Source organism: Alternaria atra (assembly GCF_907166805.1).
Source record: "Alternaria atra isolate CS162 genome assembly, contig: 34, whole genome shotgun sequence".
Taxonomy (NCBI): domain Eukaryota; kingdom Fungi; phylum Ascomycota; class Dothideomycetes; order Pleosporales; family Pleosporaceae; genus Alternaria; species Alternaria atra.
In genome coordinates, this window is record NW_025091333.1 from 1,379,137 (window position 1) to 1,405,000 (window position 25,864).

General features: G+C 50.6%; 6 protein-coding genes across 6 annotated transcripts; 4 read left to right on the plus strand and 2 right to left on the minus strand.

Annotated features, from left to right (window-relative positions):
• Positions 1-111: 111 nt before the first annotated feature.
• ALTATR162_LOCUS10908 (uncharacterized protein) lies at positions 112-891 on the plus strand (the record flags this gene model as incomplete). The annotated part of the gene is made up of 2 exons (XM_043318548.1): positions 112-365; positions 420-891. 2 exons carry the CDS (start codon positions 112-114, stop codon positions 889-891), a joined length of 726 nt encoding a protein of 241 aa, XP_043174483.1.
• Positions 892-1,177: 286 nt separating this feature from the next.
• ALTATR162_LOCUS10909 (uncharacterized protein) lies at positions 1,178-6,416 on the plus strand (the record flags this gene model as incomplete). Its single annotated transcript, XM_043318549.1, has 4 exons — positions 1,178-2,714; positions 4,606-4,804; positions 4,857-5,466; positions 5,520-6,416. The coding sequence occupies 4 exons, from the start codon at positions 1,178-1,180 to the stop codon at positions 6,414-6,416; spliced, it is 3,243 nt and encodes a 1,080-aa protein (XP_043174484.1).
• Positions 6,417-7,473: 1,057 nt separating this feature from the next.
• Positions 7,474-10,013, minus strand: ALTATR162_LOCUS10910 (uncharacterized protein; the record flags this gene model as incomplete). Its single annotated transcript, XM_043318550.1, has 4 exons — positions 7,474-7,737; positions 7,792-9,585; positions 9,636-9,903; positions 9,958-10,013. 4 exons carry the CDS (start codon positions 10,011-10,013, stop codon positions 7,474-7,476), a joined length of 2,382 nt encoding a protein of 793 aa, XP_043174485.1.
• Positions 10,014-10,639: 626 nt separating this feature from the next.
• ALTATR162_LOCUS10911 (uncharacterized protein) lies at positions 10,640-13,711 on the plus strand (the record flags this gene model as incomplete). The annotated part of the gene is made up of 1 exon (XM_043318551.1): positions 10,640-13,711. The coding sequence occupies one exon, from the start codon at positions 10,640-10,642 to the stop codon at positions 13,709-13,711; it is 3,072 nt and encodes a 1,023-aa protein (XP_043174486.1).
• Positions 13,712-16,445: 2,734 nt separating this feature from the next.
• On the plus strand, positions 16,446-17,045 carry ALTATR162_LOCUS10912 (uncharacterized protein; the record flags this gene model as incomplete). Its single annotated transcript, XM_043318552.1, has 1 exon — positions 16,446-17,045. One exon carries the CDS (start codon positions 16,446-16,448, stop codon positions 17,043-17,045), a length of 600 nt encoding a protein of 199 aa, XP_043174487.1.
• Positions 17,046-18,135: 1,090 nt separating this feature from the next.
• Positions 18,136-20,067, minus strand: ALTATR162_LOCUS10913 (uncharacterized protein; the record flags this gene model as incomplete). The annotated part of the gene is made up of 1 exon (XM_043318553.1): positions 18,136-20,067. One exon carries the CDS (start codon positions 20,065-20,067, stop codon positions 18,136-18,138), a length of 1,932 nt encoding a protein of 643 aa, XP_043174488.1.
• Between the last annotated feature and the right edge of the window lie 5,797 nt (positions 20,068-25,864).

The following is a 25,864-nucleotide window of genomic DNA, read 5'->3' on the forward strand; positions in this document are numbered from 1 at the left end:
ATTTAAGCACGCAGATAAACACAGTAGATGATTTCGAAGCTGTGGGACAGGTCGAACTTGGTCCCAGATGTAGCGGCAAAACAGCGGAATCAACGAAGAACCGCAGCTACCATGCATCTCATACTTACAGGCGCGACGGGGCTGGTAGGCGCATCTGTGCTCCACAACATGCTCGCGCAAGAGAGCATTAGTCGCATATCAATCCTTAGCAGACGACCTGTCAAGATGGCCGAAGGACATGTCAAGGCGAAAGTCATCATCCATACAGACTTCAAAGTCTACGACAAAGCTCTCTTGGACGAACTGAAGGATGCACAAGGTTGTGTCTGGGCTTTGGGCGTATCGCAGAACGACGTCAGCAAGGAGTAAGTCATTTCATAGAAAAGGTTATGTAGCCTCATGCTAACACTTTTTCTTAGGGAATATCTCAAAATAACCCACGATTACGCCATGGCTGCCGCGCGTGCCTTTTCTACAATCCACCCAGATTCGCCCTTTACGTTTCTCCATGTCTCCGGCGAGGGCGCTACGCAGTCGCCAGGCACCTTCACAAGTCTATACGCACGAGTCAAAGGGCAGGTCGAGTCGGAGCTTGTCGACTTGGGTAGATTGAACCCCATGTTCAGGGTGTATAACGTACGACCCGGCGGCGTGGATTGGACAAAACACATGGCGATCCACCCGTTCATACCGCCGCAGGCAATGTACAAGAAGATGCTGATACCACCAATGAATCTGTTCTACAAGGCTATGATGACGCCAGCGAAGGAGATGGGTAGAGTCATGACAGAGTTGGCCATGTCCAAAGGCGAGCCACTAGAAGGGGCAGACATTGGTATGGAGGGACGACTTGTATCCAACTTGGCCATCAGACGCATGGCGGAGCTCTAGAACTGATATGCGCACTGCCTTGAATGTTTGCATCCTTGGGTAGTTGACACAATGCACTGGTTAGGCTTTATGCACAATGCACGTGGGGAACGCTGTCTGTGCGCCGTCGATGACGGGAGGCGGGACCCTGGTTCGCCCCAACTCACACTTCTACAACGCGTTGTGGCTGGCCAGAACGCGTCTCCCAGCCATCATCTCTCTTTTGCGCTACTAGCATCTCGACACACCAAAGAATCGACCGTCTGTTTCCTCTGCTCAATTGTTCTTCGAAAAAGCCAACTTCGCCATGGACTACGATGAAGCGCCCCCCTCCTCACCACCGCTCGCGTGCACCATGGACTTCCCGCCCAACCCCTTCTTCGAGCGGCAACATACCGCCTTCACCACGAAATCGAGCTCACCTCCCCCTGTCTTCTCCAGCGACGACTCTCGCGAATCCGTCGACGTGACCAACTACGAGTCTCCGCGTATTTACAAGAACAAGCGCAAGGGCGCATGGTGGGACAGCCGCGAATCGGCCCACACCAGCCCCGAGGTGAAGAAGACAAAATTTGAGCGCAACTTCGACTCTGGCATCTACATGCTCAGTGATGCGAGTAACAGTTCCGGAGAACTACCTCCACCCCCGTACGTGTCGCCCTACAACCTGAGGAGCAAGATGCCGACCAAACGCGCCATCAACACAAATGTTACCAATGAGGAAGAGATAGTTATCGACACCAATAGCCACCCGACAGCAGAACGTGCCTTCAACGAGCAGATGGACCATGGTATCGCGAGGAACCAAGAGTCGTACGATTTCGATGGCCAGAACCTCGAGGACAGTGACATCAGGCACATTGGCAACCTCAAAACCGTCATTAGTGATCCTCCGGTCCACGACACTGAGCTTCCCACGGCAGGACAGTACCGATCTCTCCTCCCTAAACTTCAAATCCACCTCAGTAAGAACAAGCTCCGTCGACTCGTTCCGTCTCTGTTCGACCTCGAGCATCTCACTGGTCTGTATCTGCGTCAAAACGAGATTGAAGAGCTTCCGCAACAAATCAGCTGCTTAAGAAAACTTGAAACGCTAGACGTATCTCTCAACAAGCTCAAGTACCTCCCCTTCGACGTCATCACGCTTCTTTCTCCACATGGGAACATGAGCCGCCTCACTCTCATGGGCAAAGATCTGCTTCAGCCAATGCCTTCTCGTAGATTCTACACGACCGACTACCAGAAGCAAGAGCAAGGGTCCCTTCATCACATGGACTCGCTGCCACTCGATGAGGTACGAGAAGACGCAAGCAACCAACTTGCGCACCTGTACCAGACTCTGGCGACGTGTAAAGACCGCGACCAAGCAGTCTGGCGCATCCGGTATTTCGAGTCCTGGGCAAACTCCTTTGATGGTGGAGATAATGCCCGGGAATGCAGTGTTGAACAAGACGTTGGATTCTATCCGCATCACCCTTGCTTGCCCTTGGAGGCTACGAATGATAGTCAAGTTCTATCCCACGCACCACGGTACATCGCCAGGACACTAGTATCGTACTATGAGCAAAATGGCAGCCTCCTCAAGGCATCTCCACGGCTTCCTTGCTCCAACGAAGAGACATATCCCATCATCATCGAAACGAATCAGGGCACATACGGTGTTCCTTCTTCACCTTGGTTCGCCCCTCCGTCTACAAGCAAAGTGCCCTCCTTGGTCACAGCTAGCTTGCATAGGGAGCTCAAATCTGCGAGTATCGGCAACATCCGTGCGTACCTCGAAGATTTCTTCCCCGTCGTGGAAGCTATCCTCTCGCGAGCACAAGAGAATGCTGCTGATGGATATGGTATGTTCCGCAAGTGTCATACCTGTCATAAAGAGTATGTTGTGGCACGCGCGGAGTGGGTAGAGTTCTGGAGTCGAGGAGGCGAATTCCTTCCGTTGAAAGTTAGCGTGTGCTCGTGGGGCTGTGTACCTCCAGGCATGGTTCAGAGGCCGCAGAAAGAGTTGACATGGTGAAGCCATGAGGCTGTCAGTGGGGTTCAAGCAGCACAGTGAGATATGCATAGTAGTTCAGAGACACCCGGGCGCACTATCAGGTGAGTCATGGTCTTACAAGAATACGATGTGGTCACTCGGGCTGCCTTGATCACAGAGGTCTCAAACATACCCATCTGTCTCGTCGCCTTGCAATCTCGACCACTATAAGACCATGTAACCTGCTACACCCCCTGTTCATCTTCCAGCCTATTCCAGCCCGTTACTATGTCCTCAGAGCTGTCACTTGTTGGCCGAATCCGCGCACTACTACACCTTCCTTCTAAGCTTGATAAGACAAAGGCCCAGATTCTCGAAGCTGAACAAGGTGCACCAGATCACATCGGATCCTGGAAATGCATCTGCGGCCACAGGAACGCAATTTATTATCTCCGTTCGCCCGCGCTGCATCCACTCGGATTCATGTCGTGTCGTGTATGTTCCTCGACCTGGCATAACAACATCAAGCTTGACATCACATCGCAAACTATTACCATCCATAACCTAAGCACTCAACCTACAGTGTCTGGTCACGCCCAAGTCCTCAGTATACCTCCGAATAGCTCCACGTCCTACGACTATGTATGCCTCGGACACGGGTGCGGTCTCACCTGGCGGACTGCAATTAAAATAGAGTGGTTTAGTGGACTAAAGAGGCAGGTTCTGTTGATTGACGGGAAGAGAGGGAAATACCACTGTGAATGTGGTATGAAGATCTTTGAGGTAGGGCGATATGCTGTCTTTGAAGTCGTCTAAGATGGTGAATGTCGAAGCCTGGTCTATTCACGCATGTGATTATGTACACTAGAATTTGGTCATGAGTAGTACCTTGGCAGCGGTGATCTTGAAGTCGAATCACGACAAAGGTGACGACGGATTTTAGAGTTTGTTCTGAATAGCAATCAGACTCTCAGCCATCAACTATGACCGTTGCGAGAAATTGACGAGAGAAAGCAAGTCCATGCAGAAGACATCGCCGCCGCCACCTGCTCTAGTTAGGCCGGGGGCTAATCCCGACTGAGTTCAGATTGCGTTGTTCGGAGAATTGCGATAACAACGCGCCGTCTTAGTGGATATTCTTCGTGCATCACCACTCCCGGTATCTCAAACCCCGGCCTCGTGCATCTACGGAGAATTGCACCAAGCACACTCCGTTGCCAGCATCGTAGTTGCCGCGCTTCCTAGAACTACACAGCATATCCGCACACGTCAGGCCACAACGATGCCGCACGCAACACTACCGCAGATAGACGAATAACTCCGAAAATCTATCCAAGTGGTCTAGCTCTCCTCTATAGCGTATGTCAATAAGCTTATCAGCTTTTGCAATCGCTTGCCATTGTGCTTATCGGCGCCTATCTTCAACCCTCGCCGGTCTCGACTCATTCCGCCGAACCTCCGTTCACAACCTGATGTGAGCGGCTGGAGAAGACCATATCGGCATTGCGACTGGATCCTATCTTGCCTGACTTTGGTGCGGTCGTGTGGATACTAGGAACGTTAGCGGGACAAGCCTTCCTTAGGTTGCACGACTATCGGCCATGGCATGCTGACAAGGGTCGCTTGAGCCTACCACATGGATGGTCTCAATCTACACTGCATGTACACCAAATGTGTTCATAAACCCTGCGTCTCCACGCATTGGATCCCCTGGCGTACTGTTAATACTCTGTAACGTCGAAAACTGATCCTCAACGCAGTAGTTGGAAACGCTAATATGTCTGAGAAGAAGACTGAGGAGTCAACTATCGGAGAACAGCATGTAGACTATGGCATTGGCCATGTGCGACATTCGCATACAGCGAGTCGTAGGAAGAGCTCTGCTGTTGATCCGGCCATTATTGCAGGAGAGATATTCGATGAGCGTTATGAGACCACACAGCGAGGTCTGAAGTCACGGTGAGTCGATCTTGTTCCGTGTTATTTAGTTTGGAAGATTAATGCAAAGCAGACATGCCCAAATGATTGCTTTGGGCGGCACGATAGGAACTGGTCTCTTTGTTGGTTCAGGCCAAACCCTCGCTCGCGGCGGCCCAGCCTTTATCCTATCCACATATATCGCCATGTCCTTCTTGATCTTCTGTACCGTTGCAGGTATCATCGAAGTCGCCGCCTATCTTCCAACTCCCGGGTCTTCTATGAACCTCTTCGGATACCGCTATGTCTCCCGCTCGATGGGCTTTGGACTAGGCTGGCTATACTTTTACTCTCTCGGCATTCTTGTACCCTACGAGATCACGGCAGCTGGATTAGTTATTGAGTATTGGAACCCACCCGTGAACATCGCAGTGTGGATTACGATCATGATCATCGTCATCGTGGGGCTGAACTGCTTTCCAGTCAAGTTCTACGGCGAAACGGAGTTCTGGTTCGCTGGAACAAAGGTCGTCATGATTGTAGGACTGCTTATCCTATCCTTCATCTTGTTCTGGGGCGGTGGACCACAGCACGATCGTCTCGGCTTCAGGTACTGGAAGAACCCTGGCGCGGCAAATACGTATCTAGAAGAGGGTAATGCTGGGCGTCTGGTGGCACTGCTATCTACTATGGTGCTTTCTGCTGTAAGCATGCTGCTCTTGTAGCCTCGAGTCAGTTTCACTAACCTCTATCCTAGTTTCCATTCACGTTTGCCCCGGAGCTTCTTGTAGCAACAGGTGGCGAAATGCAGTCACCACGTCGGAACCTGCCTACTGCGGCACGCCGATACATCTACCGTCTTGTGATCTTCTACGTCGGCAGCGTACTTGCCATCGGTGTCATCTGCCCCTCGAACGACTCCATCATTACCTCTGGTGGTTCTGGTGCCGGATCGTCTCCCTTTGTCGCAGGAATTAAGAACGCAGGAATTCCCGTACTCGACAGCATCATCAACGCCGGTATCATCATCAGTGCCTGGTCATCAGGAAACTCCTTCCTGTTCCTCTCGTCGCGCTCCCTATACGCGCTCGCACTTTCTGGCAATGCGCCTTCCATTTTCAAATCATGCACCAAGTCTGGTGTGCCGTACTGGGCTGTTACAGCCTCTTCGCTATTCTGCGCTCTGGCCTACCTGAATGTAGGCAGCGAGAGCGCCGTCGTCTTTAATTGGTTCGTCAACCTGACAAACACGTCTGGCTTCATCTCCTGGATCTGCTGCGGCATCATCTTTTTGCGTTTCCGGAAAGCCTGCGAAGCGCAAAATATTACCGATCTGCCATATCGCTCACCAGTAAACAAGTGGGGTGCTTGGTGCGTCATCATCAGCTTCACCTTTCTCTGTTTGATCAATGGGTTTGATGTCTTTTGGCCCGAGAAATGGGATGTTAGCTCCTTCTTCACTGCATACGTTGGTATTCCCATGTTCTTCTTGTTCTATGGAGGACACCGAATCTGGGCCTGGAGCGATACCTGGGCTTACGCTCCTGAGGAGGTGGATATGAAGACGGGTTTGGATCAGGTGCTCGCTGAAGAGGTGCCGGCAAGAACGGTGAAAGGACCATGGTGGAAGAAGATCACATTGCTCTGGCAGTAAAGAGGAAAGGGAACTGATGACGTTGTAGAATAAGAAGAGCAAGCGTTTATCGATCGCAAGAGTCATCTTCAATTACCTTCCATCCGTTCTTTATTGTTCATTACTCTCCATTTCGGAGACCTTTCTGCGCAGGCTTTTCCCACGATTTAAAATCGCTTCTTTCTTTTTCGATCGTTCAACGTCTTCTTACAGCACCTCGGTCCCATGGAAATCTGTCTTTGCCACCATTGTAAATCGATCTGGTGCTAGATCCCTTTGTCGCAGTTAGATCTTCCTCCACGCAACACCATTCTTGCCTTTAGTCTCCTGCTCTGAGACATCAGGGAATTCTTCCGAAAACCGTTGATTTTCCGCCATCCACGCCTCAATCATGATAATCATTGTGACATTGCTGCAGATTGAGAGGAGCTGATAAACGATCTCCACCCAGAGGTTCGGCTTGTCGGCATCCGAACAGTGGACGGAGAAAGGAAGATGGCGAAGGTTGGCGCTCATGCATTCGCGAACGCCGTCTATTCTTTCAATGGGCGGTTATGTTGGAATCGTCAGCGATGAATTTTTCCCAAGGGACCAAAGACGGCCATTGTCGCCATAATCTAAATCTCGCAGGTCGAATCCAAAGTACTCTATCAACCCGGATATTTAAAGTGATCAATGACGAGGTAAAAAGAAAAGATAACGGGCGGTTATATGAGCTTTAGGACAGGCGTCGCGATATGCGAAAAATCTCTTCACAATGACACGTGGGTCTCTAGAGGCATTAGAAACGTACGTGGCCCGTTCATGTTCTTCCAAGTCGGTAGCGTCTAACCCTTTGCCCTTATTAACGCCGTTGTTAGAAGCATGATCGTCTCTAGCTTTAGGATCATAGTACTTTTCGTTCCTGTCCTCGACTAGAGTTATCCGCTGGGAAAGTATCCACTCAGCGATGCTTCTAGGTACTCGTTTGCCACGAACCATGCAGCCCACGAAACTAGAATCGCGACAGTAGTAATATTATATTGGTTTCATTGGTAGTCTGAGCTCTGATTGTGGACTGATCCAACAAGACGAAACCTCATGCTCCTCCTACATCCAACTCCGCTGTGAAGTCTTTCCGTATGGTCAAGTTTTCGAAATCCTCCTGGTTCTCGATGACCAGACCTTGTTCGTTAGCGAGATGCAGCAAGCAGATGAAGCAGTAACTTGTTGAGATGTCGGCCATTGTTTGTTTCGGATACACAGCCTGCAAGCTGTTGACAACGTCGGTAAAAGTTAGCGAACCATCAACAGCTTTATTTGCTGGATCGTCGGAGACATTAGGTTGCGGAGGTGCGGAAATCTAATTGTTTGTAAGCTTGTAGACCGAATGACGAGGATTGAATATATAACTTACGCCTTCAAATCCAATACCTTTCCAAAGCTCGTCCTTTAATCTCTTAACATCTACCTTCTTCGCAACCCTTGCATACTGAACGTATTCGGGCCGGAACCGTCGGCTTTGTGTTACTAACTGTGCACCAAACGCATCCGTCTGCGAGCTAGGTGGCATGCCGTCTAGAGGTAGTGTAGCTTCGGGTGCGTCGGGCGGCGGCGAAAAGTGGTCACGAGCATCCGCAAAAACGTCCTCATCATCAATAGGCCCACCAGGCATAGGCAGTCCATCGTCTTGGAAAAAGTCGGCGTCGTAGTTGCCCTGTACATCATCACCCTCGCCTTCTCGACCTTGATCAGCCCAGTATGCTTCGTCGACGCGTGCGGGGTCTCCGGGTTGTGCCTGTACACGGCGTCCTCCCTTCCGTGAGCCCATACGGGCTTTTGGTTTCAAGAAAAGTCGCAGTAGTTGTTTCGAGTTGAAGTGCTTGTCATCTGGGAGAAGATTGCGCGACTTTGACTTCCACTGCGCTTTTGGTAGAGATATGGTTGAGTTGGATGTTGCAGGCGTGTAGAGCATGTCTGCTAGTGTCTGCGACATGGGTGCGGCGAAGTCAATCTCGAAAGGCTCCCTCTCTTTCCGTTTCGTGGCTGGTGCTGCCTTTGCAGAATGCTTGACTCGTGAGATACGCCAATGCTCAGGCCCTGCCCAGCTCTTCTTAAGAGCTTGGTCGAAATAGCTTAGAATGTTTTCTTGTTCTTGATCACGACCGTGCATCATAGAGACGCCATACTGAGCATCAGCACCAAGGGCAGCATCAGCACTGTCTGTATTCTCATCACCTTCGAGGCCCATGGTGTGAACGCGAGCCTGTGGATTCTGGATAGCCTCACGAGCCCAGACCTCTCCACCTTCGCCAAAACCCGTTTCCGGAGGTAGATCGAATCCGCCCATGTTCATGTCGTCGTCATCATCGAAGCCCATGGGGTTGTCGTCATCAAGAAAGAGGCCTGATCGGTTACCCGCATCGTCCTCTTCTTCGCCCTTGGCACCATCTTCATTGGCAGAGTCATCAGGGGCCTTTAGAAAGGGAAGATCCATAGAGCCATTTACATCGCCAAGATCGAACGTCTTCATCGAGGGACACACGTCTTGCCGGTCGAGCTGGGACAGATCAGGGAAGTACTTGGCAGCCAGGCCAGATATATCAACATCAATAGCGTCGGGTGGCTGGGACTGGTCTTGCTGTACATGGGCGTCTTCGGGCGCTGGTGTAGCACGAGTGTCTTCGGAGGTTGCATCGTTCGCATCGTCGCTGCTGTCAAAGACGATTCTGCCCCTTGCGTCTATGGCCAGGTGATTAAGAAGGAGACCTTTTGCTCCGCCCTCATCAAAGTCGGCGGAGGCTTTCTTGAAGAGGGGATCTACCGAAAACTCGAGCTCCATCTTCTTGTTCTGTAGTTGTCCAAACGAGGATGCGAGCGTGGCTTCGGCAGACCGGGCAGCCCTCTTCTTGCGCTTCTTCTGGCCACCCTCTCCGTCCTCGGCGTCGTCGCCCTCGGCGTCGTCATCATCGGCTCCGTCAGCATCATCGCCGTCTCCTCTCCGCTTCTTGCCCGCATTCTCTGCAAGTCCGCTGAGGAGCTTGCCCGTGTCGGTTGCTACGCTATCGACCCTGCTGGTGTAGATCTTGACGCAGCCGTCCAATGTGCAGCTCGCCTTTTGGAAGTTGACGCCATCGCCTTCCTTGAGCAGAGACATTTCGTGGAAGTAATCGATGAGGGCGAAGTTCCATGAGTTGTTTGCGTTGATTTTCTGCCCGTCACATCAGCCTCGACCTAGTGCGTGCAGCCGTGTATGCCTACGTTGTCCGTCGCCATCTTCATCCACTCCTCGAAGTTGGCCAGCAAGGGCATGACGCGGTTTCCTGGCGTGACGGCGGTGCCGGTGATGTCTGGCATGTCGTCTTGGTCTTGCGACGGGGTGTGGGGGCTATCGTGGCCGGCGGCATGCGATATGCGTCGTCTTCCGGGTGTGGCAGTAGCAGTCGAGGCGCGCATCGAGTTGCGCTGGGCTTCTTGTTGCGCATGGCGGCGGATGGCCTTCTCTTGTCGGTCATCGTTGAGCGGCACCCTGGGTGGAAATGGTTAGCCTTGCGATGCGCGTCAACTGACTTGTTTGGCCTACTTGATGGGTGTCTTCTGCGGCGAGGCGGCGGTATTGTACTTGGTAGTGCGCGCCATGGTGGGTTGGCTGATTGTGTGTGTGTGTTCGTGATGGAGCGTTGTTGTTTGTTTGGGCGAATCCGCGCGGGGGTTAGCGCACTACGACTCTACTAAGTCCGGCTTTGTAGCTAACAAGTGTCTCACTTTTGGTGTCGGAGACTACTGTCCTGCAGAAACGGCTAACAGCCTAGAAAGCCTCTAGCTGTCAAAGGTACATACGTATTCCGACTGAACCCATACCGCATACCGCACCCTAAACCCACCTATTAGCACAGCGCCACCCACTCGCACAGCCACACATGCGCCACACTGGTGCTATCTCATCGAATACCGTCATTCACAATCCCGGTACTTGGAAGGCTCCGCGCTGCCCTCTGCTCCAACTTGCAAGATCCGGCCTCTATCTCCAACTATCGCTACCATGCTCCGATGACGTTCGTTATTTCGCAACATCGCCAACACCGCCACACACGCACGCATTGCTGTCGCGCCCCAGCCGACTCAGTCCAAACGCTTCGCGCGCCGTCTTCCGCTATCTTGTTACGCTATCGCACGTCGCCGCCTTCACGCTTCCCATCACCTAAAACACGCCCTCATCCCCCATCGCGCGGTCCCTCCGACTCACCTGAGAACATGTCGTGACCATGGACGACTCCACCATACTTAAACATGCCCAACGATTGCGCCGCTCACGTTACTCGGCACGACCCTTCGCCCTCACCATCCTCGCCATCTCCCTCATATCACTGCTAGCATGGGCCAGGTCGCAAGTTACCCACGGCAGCGCCCTTGGTGGCGCGGTACACAAGAGGGACTTGTCCATCAAGGACGAAGAGTGCCGCCTTGTTCACCGCGCCACAGACCAATGCGCCTTTGTGCGCGCAAACTGCCCCGATGAAGAAGCCGGCGTCATATCCTACCTGACCCTTTACTACTGCCGTCTCCCGCATGCGAAACCCGTTGCCTTCGTCCTCATGACACTCTGGCTCGCGCTCCTCTTCAGCACCATTGGCATCGCCGCGAGCGACTTCTTCTGCGTTAACCTCAATACCATTGCGCGCATGCTGGGCATGAGCGAGAGCTTGGCCGGCGTCACACTGCTCGCCTTTGGCAATGGCAGCCCCGACGTCTTCTCCACATTTGCCGCCTTCCGCACCCACGCTGCAAGTCTGGCCGTAGGCGAGCTCATCGGTGCTGCATGTTTCATCACGGCTGTGGTCTCGGGCTCCATGGCTCTAATTCGCCCCTTTCAAGTCGCGCGCAAGAGTTTTGTTCGCGATGTTGGTTTCTTTCTCATTGCAGCGGCCTTCAGCATGGGCTTCATCGTTGACGGGAAACTGCATCTGTGGGAGTCTGTCACCATGGTAGCCTTTTATCTCTTCTACGTCGCCTTCGTTGTGGGCTGGCACTGGTGGCTCAACTTGAGAAAGGCGCGACGGGCGAGGGCGGCCGCCATCAGGAGCCACTATGTCACGCCCGGCGGCGAAGAGGAGGAATTTCCAGAATACCATGACGATGAAATTAGCGCTGGTAGCAGGACCCCAGGCTACGGCGTATCCATTGACGACTTTTCCATGCTTGAACGCGCAGGCGGCGACAATATCATAGATGACGATGACAATGAGGAAGAGCGCGAACGCTGGATGGGCGAGTTGACCAACAATATGCGCGTCAATCGCCCAAGCATGTCGAGGCGCAATACTCACACACCCATCCGTCCGAGTTTGGTGGGAGCCTTGGAGTTTAGAGCGGTACTCTCCTCCCTGCAAAAGTCGCGCAACATCCAGTCCATGCCAATCAGCTTGCGACGATATTCTGACGACCCTACCTATACGACTGCCCAACAGCAAAACTACATCTCACAAACAGCAGGTCCCGCGAATCGACCTCCATTCCATGTGAACCCAACTGCTTCCAACGCCTCGCTGCATGTGACCCGACCAAATCTCGACATCCAGCAGAGCCTAGGCAATCGAGCGCGAGCTGTTTCCACAAACGACATTGACAATGTCCGACTACAGTCAAGCACGCTGCAGGGACATGGCGTACCTGACATTACCTTTGCATCCGCCACTCCCAACAAACCCAACAGACTGCTGGAAGCGCCTCCGTCGCCGACCATCTCGTTGTCTCCGCCAGCTTCCCGCTCTTCCAGAGCACCAAGTCCTGCCGCACCGAGAGACAGGCTTCCCTCACCTAACAGGCTGGCGCCCCCAGGCTCCGAGGACCAGGCTCCCCTCCGTGCAGTCACATCATCACCAAGCCCCCGCTCGAGTCCAGTAACAGAACCCGATGCTCGTCCTCAACCACCTAGTTTGAAGCTGACTGTACCGGATGCCACTTCTCCGCCGATACCATTTCCGCCTTATACCGATTATCCTTGGTCGGCGCAATCCGTTTCTAGACCCCAGAGTCTACGTCTGCCTTCGCCGAGCGCGTCACCCGAGTCTACCTACTTCCCACGAGATCCTTTCGGTCATGTCGAAGCAGCCAGAATGCCAAAATGGTGGCCCTCAAGCCTTCTACCGACTCCATACGTTCTGGTTTCCACTCTGTTCCCGACATTGACCAATTGGTCGGACAAGAATATTTTCGACAAACTTTTGGGACTTGTTGCAAGTCTACCTGTCTTCTTGCTTACCATTACGCTCCCAGTTGTCGAGCCGCAAAAGGATGAGAACGATGGAGGTCAGGCGGAGCTTTCTTTAGATTTCGGTCTACCACCTGCGGCTACGCCGCATAGTGGAAGCATGGACTCGCATACTCGCAGCGTGTCACTCGTTTTACCACTAGAAACACCTGCTGACATGGGCTTATCAAAGTCGAAACTGTCCACAAGTCTTCCTTCTCGACAACCCAATGGTGGATCGTTCAGCACGACCACCAGCCAACCGCCACCGCAGGTGTACATTACGGATTCCGACACTGTGGCGCAATCACCCGAGCAACTTCCCACGATTCCTACACCTATCGAGCCAAGACAATGGAACCGCTGGCTGGTGATCGTGCAAGTGTTTACAGCCCCCTTCTTCCTCGTCCTTGTCCTCTGGGCAAACATTGAACCCGACAACCCACGTGTTTTGCTTCGTCACACGCTCTACGCTCTGGTCGTCTCGCTCAGCGTCCTTGCCTTTATCCTCTTCACCACCACGCCAAACCGCGCGCCAAATTGGCGCTCAGCACTCTGCTTTCTCGGGTTTGCCGTCGCCATTGCTTGGATCAGCACCATTGCCAACGAAGTCGTTGGTGTTCTGCGCACCCTGGGTGTTATCCTCAACATGTCCGACGCCATTCTCGGTCTGACCATCTTCGCGGTTGGCAATTCACTTGGTGATCTCGTCGCCGACATTACCGTTGCACGGCTCGGATTCCCTATCATGGCCCTCTCGGCCTGCTTTGGCGGCCCGATGCTGAACATCCTACTCGGCGTAGGGTTGAGCGGATGCTACATGATCATCACCAAGGGCGAGCACCGCCATGAAAAACACCCAGATCAGTCGGTTCATTTCAGACCCTACCATATCGCTGTGAGCACAACCTTGGTGATATCAGGAGCGACTCTGCTTGTAACACTCGCTGGGCTTCTTGTTGCCGTACCGATGCGCAAGTGGAGAATGGACAAGATTATCGGGTGGGGTTTGGTCGCGTTATGGTCTCTAAGTACTACTATAAATGTAATTGTAGAAGTACTAGGTTATAGTAGTGACGTTAGTTAGAGTCAATACATAGCTCTTGATACATACATGTACTGAAGGGTTCAGGTGATTGTGAAGGTAAGGTCGCGCTAATGTTTGTATTCAGTCGAGCTATCAATGCTCGATCATACCACAACGACATGCACTCCCGTTCCCATTGGTATTTGACCGGTCTTGGAAGAGCTGACGCACATGGTCGAAAGGGCCAGCGCGGAGTTCCCTATCAACATTTGACAGATTTCGGAACCATGAGGATTGTGAGCAATTCAAGAAGCTCGTACCAACTATTAGAAGCGGCTCAGAGGCAAGCCCACTAAGCTAGACGAAACCTGGTCAATTCTGTGGTATTACCGGAGTAAGAGTTAATTGAATGAAGAACGCCCAGCGTTTCAATCTCGCGTCCTTCTCAGCTAAGCTGGCGTCGCTCATGGCAGAAGAGTAAAAGCTCCATAAAGGTACACAGGTGGCGTCTTCTCTGTTCAACGACGCCGATGAACATGCGAATCAACTCTGGATCGGCTAACTCCGCGTTCGAAGCTTCATTCGATTACTCGGCGACGGAGTGCACGCGTGAGTTGCGGTGTAAGAAGTTGGCTGCCCAATTATGCCCGAGGGGAGCGTCATCGCCGCTCATGTGGAGGATACGCATCGCTATCTCTCGTAGACAACTGTGGCCAGGTGGTTAATCGCGTAGGTCTTCGTTAAGGATTCAGTCAACAAGAAACTCCTCTTGTTCCAGATTTAATCGCACTTGTTGTTGTGGACTATCGCGTGTGGATCACGATCAGCGAGCCGGCTCTGCAGCGTTGACCGCGGTGCGCCACACGCCCAACAGGCTTGTCGCTGGCTCGTAAAGAGACTAAGATCAAGATTCCGGATAGCGTTTTGCATTGCAACTTCACAGTAATCGATTGATAGCGTTGTGATTGAGCTGTAAAGCTTCAAAAGTGGGTGGCAGTTGTGGTAGGGTGGCGGAGAAGTTGGGTGTCCGAAAACTAACTGGCCGAACTCAATGTTAAAACTATTTGCAAGCACAGATGCGCAACCTTAGTGGGGTGCGCAGCTTGGTGGTAAATGACGTTAGCCATCACGTAGTGACCAAGGTGCTCTGTCGGCTTCAGCGGTTCTGTTTCTTTCACTGCATCTTCAATCAGGCTCTCATCGGTAGAGTTATGTTGGGTTGACGTGGAGGGTACCTAGTATTGAGGGGGATCGTGCAAGGGCGGACAATGACACGGTATGCGCTAGACTGGGATGACTCCTGCTAGCACTAGCGCGGGGGACAAATAACACCAGCTATTCGCTCCCTATTGCCGATGCTCTGGGGTACGGTACCCCAGAAAACCTTGTCCATACGCGTAACCCCTAGGATGTTGCTTTTTCGGTGACTCGAAAGCGGACAGAGATATGACTCAGCTAATGCCCCAATGACTCGAAATCGCATCTCTATGCAAGAATAACTCGAAACTGGTGAAGGATCACACCCATCAGAGCGTTAGGGACTTGGCCGTGCGCTGGAAACCTCGGACGGACATTTCCGATCCTTCGGTGACAGTAAGGCCAGGACTGATCAGTGTGGGCTTCGGAAGGCTTGATCTGGCATACGACCCGCCCGTCCATTCCCATGACAGCGGGCATGGACTCATGCGGCTGAAGCCGAGTAGGAATCAATCGATCAATCCTACTGATTGAGCTTCAGCTCATTCCTAGTTGAACTTTATTTGCACAGGCCTAACGTTCCATCGGTGAACAATGTCAGCTAACAGCGTGACAACGTTACCAGGATCCAAATAGCTGTCAAGAGGAGTGGTTCATGCGAGTCATTGTTTGTGCTAGTAAACGAGGTTGCGACCCATGCGGCTCACAGCTAAGAAGTGAACCTTGGAAGCCTCTGGTGAACCCATGCAGGTATAGGCGCCACAAATCCCGGGACCCAGGCATGATATCTGCATAGAACCAATAGTAGTGCGCTCATTGCGCTTGCACGATTTTCTGTGCCTATCACAAACTTAAACCAAGCCGGGGAACATTTTCGCCCTCCCGTGGTGGACGAGATCGTCACTTTGGGAGACACCTCAGGATCCGCCACAAATTTTAAAAGCTCATCTGAAGCAAATCAGGTGTCGCGAGCAAAGTTGTCTAAATATGCTGCGGATGATGCAGGCGATTTGGAAACACGGCACTCGCCTTCATCCTCTCCCTTCGATCGCCTTCAGTAGCAGATATCAGTCTGCTAAACGCGAGTTTTTTCAATCAATTAGTTCTCAGTGCGAATTCTTTCTCTACCTTGCGCTCTAACAATCACATGCGCAATCATAACGCGGTCTTCGCATCCAGCCATGGCAAATGAGGAGGATGTGGGCGTGGTTGGTGGGGTGAATGCACCTCTCCCAATCCTAATGACCATGGCCGCGTTCTTATCCATCGCACTTTACAACGTCATCGAACTTACTTTTCTGGTATTTGGCGTCTTCAAAAACGTAATGGGCTATACTTCTGGAGTTTTGTCGTGGCAACTTGGGGCATCGCACCCCATGCCGTTGGATTCGTCCTCAAGTTCTTCCAGGTCACTACATTAGACCTGCTATCGAGCGCAATAGTGGGTATAGGCTGGGCAAGTATGGTGATGGGACAATCACTCGTTCTCTATTCGCGTCTGCATCTCGTCATCCGGGATCGATCTCAGACACGTTGGGTACTATACATGATCATCTTCAACGCTGTCGTTCTCGGGATCCCCCTTTTCGTTTTAGCGATGGGGGCAAACTCTCAGCACTCGGCCCGTTTCCTACCGGGATTCTTGATATATGACAAGGTTCAAATCGTGGTAATCTGCGTCCAAGAGACTATAATATCTATCATCTATATCTACGAAACAGTACGGCTGCTGGGCCACGACACTAGCAGCAACGGCCGCGGGCCCCTGCAGAAGCTACTCAGACACCTTGTCTTCGTCAACATCGTAGTCCTGATCCTCGACATCACCCTCCTCGCCGTCCAGTTCTCCGGTAACTACGAGATTCAAACGACGTACAAGACAGCTGTGTACAGCATCAAACTCAAAATCGAATTCTCTGTCCTTAACCGACTCGTCAGCATAGTGGAGCACAAAGACCTTTTTGGCAATAGAGGAACTCCTGGTAACAACACCCTCTCTTTGGGTCCATGGACTCAGAGCAGAAAGACGCACTTGAGCACTAGATCTGATCGCCCTGGCGCTTTTTCCAAAATTGAGGAGACTGACTCGTCAGGTCACAGTGGGAAGGACCCATTCGTGAGGGCATCTGGAATACATCTTGACCAGGGAGGGGCGTTACAGGCGGGTGTGCCGGCTAGTGAAAGTCGTCAACTTTGACGCAACCGGCGACCACTTCAATGCAGAGCTATCTGGATCGAAATGTGGCATGGCCATTCCCGCGGTGCTGCCGCAATTCTCATTAGCTCACCACGAGTCAGTTAGTGAGGGATCTCGACACCTCAATGACCATTAATGTCTCGAGGAATTCTACTTAAAAGCAGACTTCTTTTGCGGATGATATCCAGGTTGTCTCAATGAGAATGTATGCCTTGGACTCAGTTCTTTCAGCGATACCTCTCATTCGAAAAAGCTTATCTGTATGGGCTTCACTCGGGCTGTGCGAGTTCAAGACAAGCAGCACGCTTCCTGCAACTACTATACCTTTGCCTCAAAAGCTTGGATACAGGACGCCACATACTGATCAGTATGTTGAGGATACGCAAATTAGTCGTGGCGTGTTCGAGAAAGTTAGTGTCCAGACGCATCCATGTGACTAGCGTCCGATGAGCGTGAACCGATTAACCTTCCTCGGATAATGGCTCCTGGGTTCGCTCACGTTACGCATTTTCTCCAGAAACCTGGTGTGTAGAGAACAAGACTGGAAGAATAGATATTGAGTTCTCATGGGTAGAAAACCTTCTCCCAACATCGCGGTCTTCTGGTTTGCGTAAGTAGTTTGCTAGTCCTTTGGTCGTGATTGAGATAGCTGATAAGATGTACAAAGCTTCGCCAGTTATCCCTGCAAACGTTTGAATAGCAAAGTGTAGCATAGAGAAAGACGCGCAAGTGGTGTAGAATACAACTTAAGGTCGGAGAGGCAATGCGCGAAACTAAGTGTGTTATTAAGATCAAGAAAACAACTAAATCGAAAGGAAACGTTGTTATTTGTTCATGTTCCGCTAGCTAAGCCGCGACACCCTGTTTTCCTAACACCCTTCGCTAGATCTAAGAATATTAATACTATAATAAGGCGCGTCTTCTAGGTACTTATAACCTCACGTATAATTATAGATCTTTACTCCTTTTATTAGTAAGTAGGTATGACGGACTTCAGTAGGCAATATTTACTATCTTTCTATTTAATTATTGAACACTTTCTATTAGGTACAGATAGTAGAAGAGGAGTAACACTAGAAATTAATGCCTCTCACTTAGTAAGAGCGAAGCGACCCCAGACATCCTGAATATCAGTGAACACTAAGTTCTCCCACGCCGCCCCGTCAACGTATTCTCTAGTGTTTAATGTTAAGGCCCAGTCAAGTTCAGACAAACTGTACGCGATGGCGCGTGCACCAGCCACGGTACCATCCCGATAGTTCCAAGGTACGCGACCGCCAAGACCATACACATTGTTGCTTCCGATAAACTGAGAAACTGTGGCAGCAGAGGCCTTTAGACCAAAAGCACCAATTGCCTCTTCTTTGATCGACCCGTCTCCACCGTTCGCACTCGAGACTCTGTAATCTGAAAGCGGTACTAGCGCAGAGATACCCGTAAACTTTGTCTCTTGCACAATGGGATCTGACTTGTGCGACTCTGCAGCTGTGCTCCAGAGTTCAACGTCCAGCCCTGCAAGTACATTCTTCTCAATATACGAGGAATATGTCTCGCCTGTCATGCTTGTGATAATATAGCTCAAAAGCATGGTCCCATAGTTTGAGTACACACTCCTGTCCCCTGGGGTGTAGTCCAGCGGCCGCGCAACTACGTACTCGATGACCTGCCGCAGCGTGGCAGGTGTGGCTTGATTGAGAGACTGTGCGACGGTTGTGAATATGAAACCTATATCTGGAGACATCGAGCGATCGAACCCGGCAGTGTGGTCCAAGAGGTGTTGGACAGTGATGTTCAACGAGCGTTCGTCGGCGGGCGCGTTGTATCCGAGGAACGGGTAGACGGGAGTAGTCAAGTTCAGCAGACCCATGGAGATAAGACGGTTTGTTGCTGCATACGTGAAAGCCTTTGAGACACTTCCAAGAAGGAATTTATCCGATGGCTGGGTAACGGCGCGGTCGCTCTCAGCCCATGTGTACGCGCGCGAAGCGATGACTGTCCCATTGACTGAAGCGGCGACTTGAGCTTGCCTAACGCTGTTCCTTCTCATGAACTTTTGCATGACTTTATCCAGAGCATTGCTGACCCCGGCGTTGTCGTCGAAGCCGGTGACTGTGCCTGTGGTGTGCCATTCGCGATCAATAGGCGTTGTTTGTTCGGCGAAGATCACAGCATATCTTACTCCTGCAGTGCCCGCGCCTGAGATATGGATGGGGTACATGTTCTTTGCCTTTCGTGCGGCTATCTCCGGACCCAATTGCGATGTGATGAGATCCGTAAGGGCGTTCCACTGCCCAACACTCGTGTCGTCGAAAATCGGTGTTAGGACTAGGTCTTCAGAAACGTCGATATAAACCGGTCTCCAGTATCTCTTTGAAGTCTCAGCAGCTTCAAGCGTTTTGTAGTGGTTGACAAACGAGTCTGTCTGGTACCAGATGGTTTGTTGGTGGTTCACCGTGTCTTCATGCCCCAGGATGCAGTACTGGCGCTCGTTTGGGAGTCCATACATGCTTACGCCTTTGATGATCATTGGTATATCCATTGTCGCATTTGCATAAGCGTAAGGGTTGTTAAGGCCACACTGCTGGACCCAGGTTCGGATCGAAGGCATTTCCTGCATCACTCCGGCAAACAGCGCAATGGAGGCAGATCCGGAGGCGGAAACGTGTGTAGAAACATATCCACTGGCTCTCCAATAATCTACCCAGGCGTTGTAGGCGGTTTCATTGGCGCCCAGTATAGTCTCGTATGCATTGCCGCCCTGCTTCGTCCAGATGCCGGCATATTTCGCATCGGTGTGCGAGCCATAGATACTTAGAGACGTCGGCCGATATCCCTTAGCTTTCAGTTTTGCAATCCTTTTCTCTACTTCGGCACCGTTGATGTCGTAAAACAAGCTCTGTTCGATCGTCGTATTGCGTTTAGCAGGTGAGAATCCTTGGTCATCGGTGGAGAATGAAGCAACGAACGTTGCCAAAGAGAGGCAGCTTGCCAGATTCAAAAGTAAAGACCGTGGCATGTACATCATGAAAACGGTAGTAATTCAGTCAGGGCAGTGCTCATTGCAGTTAATAGGCAATCCAAAATTAGGTCTCCGCGCACGAGCGTATTGCTCGATACCAATTTCGCAGCACGGTCCAACCGTTAGATTTGCAATACGAAGCTTTTCGTACGCCTTGTACGCCTTGTTCCCCTAGTGTTAGGATTGTAAGGAGGCCTCAGGTTATGTAGCGTAGGGTAGTACGTAGCAGGCACAAAGGGGTGCATTTGTACTAAGACGAATCGCTACCGCTGTAGCGATTCTCACGACTGACTTATATACTCTGTGCCTTGGCAAGCTAGGCTAGCCTCGGGCATTCTAGTCCTGACACCGAGCAATCTAATGACACGCCGGGATCAGTGCGGACACTGCACGATCTGCAAATAAAGAAGAATGTAGATCTGCGTGTATCTGCAAAGACATATCCTTTTTGGCAGATCTGCAATTGAAAGGTGAATAGTAGTCATGGCTCGCTGCTCTTTCCTCGAGCAGTACTAGGCTGGCAAATGGGTCTCCTCATCAGGGAACTCAAATCCACGATATCTCTATAGGTTCAAACCACACTTGGACGATGAATAACTTATTATATAGCTTCAATCTAGACCTATATCTTCTGTATAGAAAGTCTTTCTTTAAGTCTTATAAATAAAAAGTTATTAGCTAACCCACGTTGCCAAGAGTTGGGTCTCCACATTTAGCTCCGATCTAAGATTTCTAGCTAGCTACTTTAGCTAGCTAGATACTTTCTATATACAAAATATAGATCTAGATTTAGGCTATACAATAAGGCATCGATTGTCTACATCGGATTAGAGTTCATAGAAATATTGCAGATTCTAAGATCCCGATGTGGAGACCCATTTACCAGCCTAACCTCGGCTAGTGGAGCCTTGGAGCCCAGCCAGAGTTCAGCGAGCCCTAAGAAGCTCGCCTAGAACTGTACTAGGTCGTATCTAGAGTTTGCTTACAAGCCTTTAATAATACTATATGATTCTATGTAATTGTTGAGCTATCGCGCAAAACGCTGCGTCAGGTTTGGTGTGGTGAGCCACTTACAGATAGAACACGTTATGAGTGCTCGCTTAAAGCCAGGCGTGGCATTGATTGGGCTCTCTCTATTTGTACGCACCATATCATAACGATCGTGAGGAGTGTCATATAAGGATTGTAGCCTTATTCCCTTGCAGTAGTTTCATAGTAAAAGGTCTGTTTTAAATATCTCTTAGACACCTAGTGAGTTAGCTTCATGTGCCTGAATCCTACACTAGAGTTAGCGAAGTAGTTAAGCCATACCTTTAATATTTGTACGCTAGTCGTTTTGAGATGCAGCGTGCTAGTGCAATAGTAATCGGTTATATGTAAGCAGGGACCATCCCAGTGCGACAGGGACTTGAGTTGATTCTTAAAGTTCTTGAGGGAGCAAGACCGGTTTTGCAATTCGCTGTGCAGCGTGTTACAGCTTGGCTGGTTGTCTCAGGGCCGCGTGGCCTATTGGCTCTTGTGATGGGCTGGAGCCCAGTTGGTGAGTCCTCGATGATATCTCGGTTACGTGCGCGAGGCGCACTGTCCACAGATTCCGGGTGCCCCCCCTGAGCACCCGGATTCTGTGCAAGCGAGCCCGGCGGAAGGTTATCCCGAGCCGCCGCCCCCTGAACGACCTTCAGAACCCTAGCTACCTGTAGTTCTCTTCTCTATCGAATACAACTCCAGTATACCTGTGCGATAGCTCCCTGAGCGTAGCCCCTTACACAAGCCGTGATGTCCCTACAGGATCACATTACACATCTACTACTTCTAGATCTAAGGAAGACATTTCTTAACGATTTAGCATATATGTGCTACTACGACAAAGGTGGTAAGACTGTGACAGCGATTAGGTTACAATCTACATCGCAGAAGTACATATCTAGGGTTGTGTCTAACGAGGGTTCGAAAGCGAAGATCATCACTTTTCTGCGCTCACTCTTAACGCAAATTATACATGCATTAACATGGTTGGCAAGCGAGCGGCCCACGCAAGCGAGCGGCCCACCCCAAAACACACCAAAAAGCAGACTTTTAGCAACTTGATTTCTCAACAACTACCTAATAGATTCCTCTAATATTTTTACTCTAGCGCCGTATATATATATTCTTATAGACTCTAGAATTGTAAGGCTCTAGCTAGTCTAAATGTAGAGAAATAGAATTCAGGGGCTAAAAAAGCGAGGTATTTCTGTTTTTGCTTAATAAACTTACGATTACTTTACTTATAGTCCTGTTACTGTAGGCTTTGAATGTTTATATATATATGCAGCTTTTAATTAAGATTTTAAGAGAATTCTATTCGGTGGTTGTTGAGAAATCAAGTTGCTAAAAGTCCGCTTTTTGGTGTGTTTTGGGGTGGGCCGCTCGCTTGCGTGGGCCACTCGCTTGCCAACCATGTTAGTTGCTCTAGAAAACGTGTTTTATAAGCGAGTCGTCCTTACAAGCGAGTCGTCCACCCCACCAACCTTGATCACCTTTAAAACTACGCAACGCAACAACGGAATAAGGTAGAATAAAGCGATTAATATAGTAGATTAAATAGTATCTACAGCATCCTTTTTACACGTTCGTGAGTTGTGCCTAGTCTCTCTGCACCTCCTGCAGCGCGCAATAGCCTGGCGGCTAAGGCCTAATCGCTCACTACCTTAACGCTGTTTACGCTTAATCTGCTAGTCAGCCTCCTTTTAAGCTAGTATATCCTCTCCCTCTCTCTTTATTAAGGTCCTACGCTTCTGTATCCGCTTCTTTTTACGCTGCCTACGCTTAGTTGCTGCCTCGTTGGCTCTCTTAAGGCAGGTAATCTAATCGCGCATAAGCTCGGCTAAGAGCATTATCACCTTAGCCCCCTTTTTAAGCTGGTTAATCGCCTCAATAATCAAGGCTAGTAATAAGCTCTTATGCTGCCGCACGCGATCACGTATTAACGTTGATTATGTGACGGGCTAGAGCCCTTTGCTCTCTTATCCTCGTCTATGACCTCGGTTTTCTCCTTCTTCGGCCCGATAGGCGCTCGGACGTTATCGGCCAATAGTTCTTCCAGCTCTACACCTAAGTATATATAGATAGCTACGTAGCCTAGAGCTTAGCTCTCTATCGAATACAACTCCAGTATACCTGTGCGATAGCTCCCTGAGCGTAGCCCCTTACAGATTAAGCCTCAAGCTCACGTACGTTGCTTAGTGTACGAGCCTCTCAGGGAGGCTCTGCGAGAGCAGCTAGTAGAGTAGGTGTACGCAGCTGCACGTTGAGCTTTAATAGAACAGCGTCTAGCTAGAGAGGGGCCAGGCCTGCGCCTCGAAAAGCTAAGCAGATATTAGCTGAGGTAAACGATCGATCAAAGGCTGCCTTAAAGGCTGGCAGGAATTCGAGCTTAGTGATATAGTTAATATTGTAGCGCATCAGAGCCTCAATCTCACGGCTGTACGCGCGCTTCATAGGCGAGAAGCAGCCTACGTCAAGAGGCTGCAGTAGGTAAGATAAGTAAGCTAGCATGCAGAGCGTGTAGATATTGCTCTCCTTGCAGAGCTCTTGAAACTCAAGAGACTAGTAGCTCTCGTGGCCGTCAAGGATAAGCAGGCGGCGTGCCCCAACCAACTTGCCATCTGTATGCCTAATAAAATGCTTTAGCCACTCAAATCCTATCTCGTTCGTCGTCCAGCCGTTGTCGCTAACTACGATCGCCCAGTCGCGTAGGATCTCTGCCTCCTCATACCAGGCTAACAGGTAATACTTGCCAGCAAAGATAAGGAACGGTGGGATTGTCCAGCCAGCAGCGTTGATTGCAGCAACTACCGTCACCCACTCGCGGTTGCCAGGCTAGATAGTCTTTAGCCTGCCTCTCCTCTCTAACCCTGTAATAACTAGCTAAGTCTAGATCTTGCCCATCATAAAGCCAGCCTCGTCGAAGTTGTAGACGTCCTTATCACAGTTGCCGTACTTAGCCTTTGTCTCCTCTACTAGCTTAAACTAGCAGCTAATTAGCACAGGATCCTCGCATAGAGCTCTCTGCCTATCGTACGATCGATTAAAACGCGTTATAAGACTGTCTGTACGCTTAACAAAGTTGCGCGGCCAGTAGACGCCAACGCGACCTGCGCCACGCGCAGCAAGCAGCTTATTAGCTATATCGCGCGCATGTAAGGACATAGCCTCTCCTCAGCTACTACTTACTACGAGGTTTAGAGCTAAGGAGTAAAAGGCTACGTCTTACTACGAAGGCGCAAACTACTAGACCTTCTACGGTCTAGTACGCCTTCGCTTCGCTTCTCTCTCTAGGCTATATAAGTACGCGTACGCTCTGCCTCTTCTAGGCTCTGCGTCTGCTATTTTCTCTACTCCGAATACAAGCTTCTACTCAACCAGTTCGCTCTTCTGCGCGTGAAGTCTGCCTTACAGCGCAGCTGTATACGTAGGCCCAAATCCTCGCTAATTAAGGTTAAGTATATGTCTAATAATTACCTCCTCCTCTAGTTAGGTAAGCTTCTTTAAGTTAGGCTAGCAATCGCGTCGTGCAGGCCTGCCAGCGCGTCAGTCGCGTAGCGTCATTCGAGGGACGTTAAACGCGCGAGCAGCAGCTCTCTTAGTCTTAATCTAGTAGCTATTAAGAGATAATATAGTAAGCTGCATATTAGCTTCAGATGAGCGCAATAGAGCTTATTAGCGTTAAGGCATAACTAATTTGATTTTCAAAGGTGATTAAAGTTGGTAGGGTAGACGACTCGCTTGTAAGGACGACTCGCTTATAAAACACGTTACTGCGAAGTTTGTAACATGGTTTACAAGCGAGCGCCGCGTACAAGCGAGCGCCGCACCCCACCAACTTTGCGCACCTCTCTCATCTTAACGTACAATAGCTCAGCGTAGCGCTACTCTACCAGCTTCAAATAAAGCAGATATTTAGCTTGCTATCTTCTCTATTCAATCTTATCAAATACAGAGTAATCGCAATGCTGCTGCTATCTATAGCGTGTCTAAACGAACGATCCGCCGCCGACGCGCTGGTGTACCTGCCCGACACGATTGCTAGCCTAACTTAAGAAAGCTTACCCAGAGAGAAGAGGAGGTAATTATTAGCTATATACTCGACCTAGATCAGCGTAGATTTGCGCCTACGTACGAAGCTGTACGTGATATAGCTAATAGGCTACTGACTACGCGCGGCGCTGGTCAGGTCGGCGTCCACTAGCCAAGGATCCAGCTCTAATTAGGAGCTAGTTTGAGCTTGTAGAGGAGACAAAGACTAAGTACGGCATCTGCGATGAGGACGTCTACAACTTCGACGAGGCTGGCTTTATGATAGGCAAGATCACGACTAAGCTTGTCGTGACAGGGTTAGAGAGAAGAGGCAGACCAAAGGCTATTCAGCCAGGCAATCGTGAGTAGATAACGTTGATTGCTGCGATCAACGCAGCTGGCTAGACAATCCTACCATTCCTTATCTTTGCTGGCCAGTATCACCTGTCTGCCTGGTACGAGGAGGATATCCCACGCGACTAGGCGATTGCAATTAGCGACAATGGCTGGACAAATAACGAGCTGGGAGTTGAGTGGCTAAAGCACTTTAACGCTTACACGAAGACTCGCGTTGTTGGTGCGCGTCGTCTGCTCGTCCTTGATGGCCATGGGAGCCACCACTCTCTTGAGTTTCAAGAGCTCTGCAAGGAGAACAACATCTACACGCTCTGTATGCCACCTCACTCATCTCACCTACTCTAGCCTCTTGACGTTGGCTGCTTCTCGCCTATGAAGCGCGCGT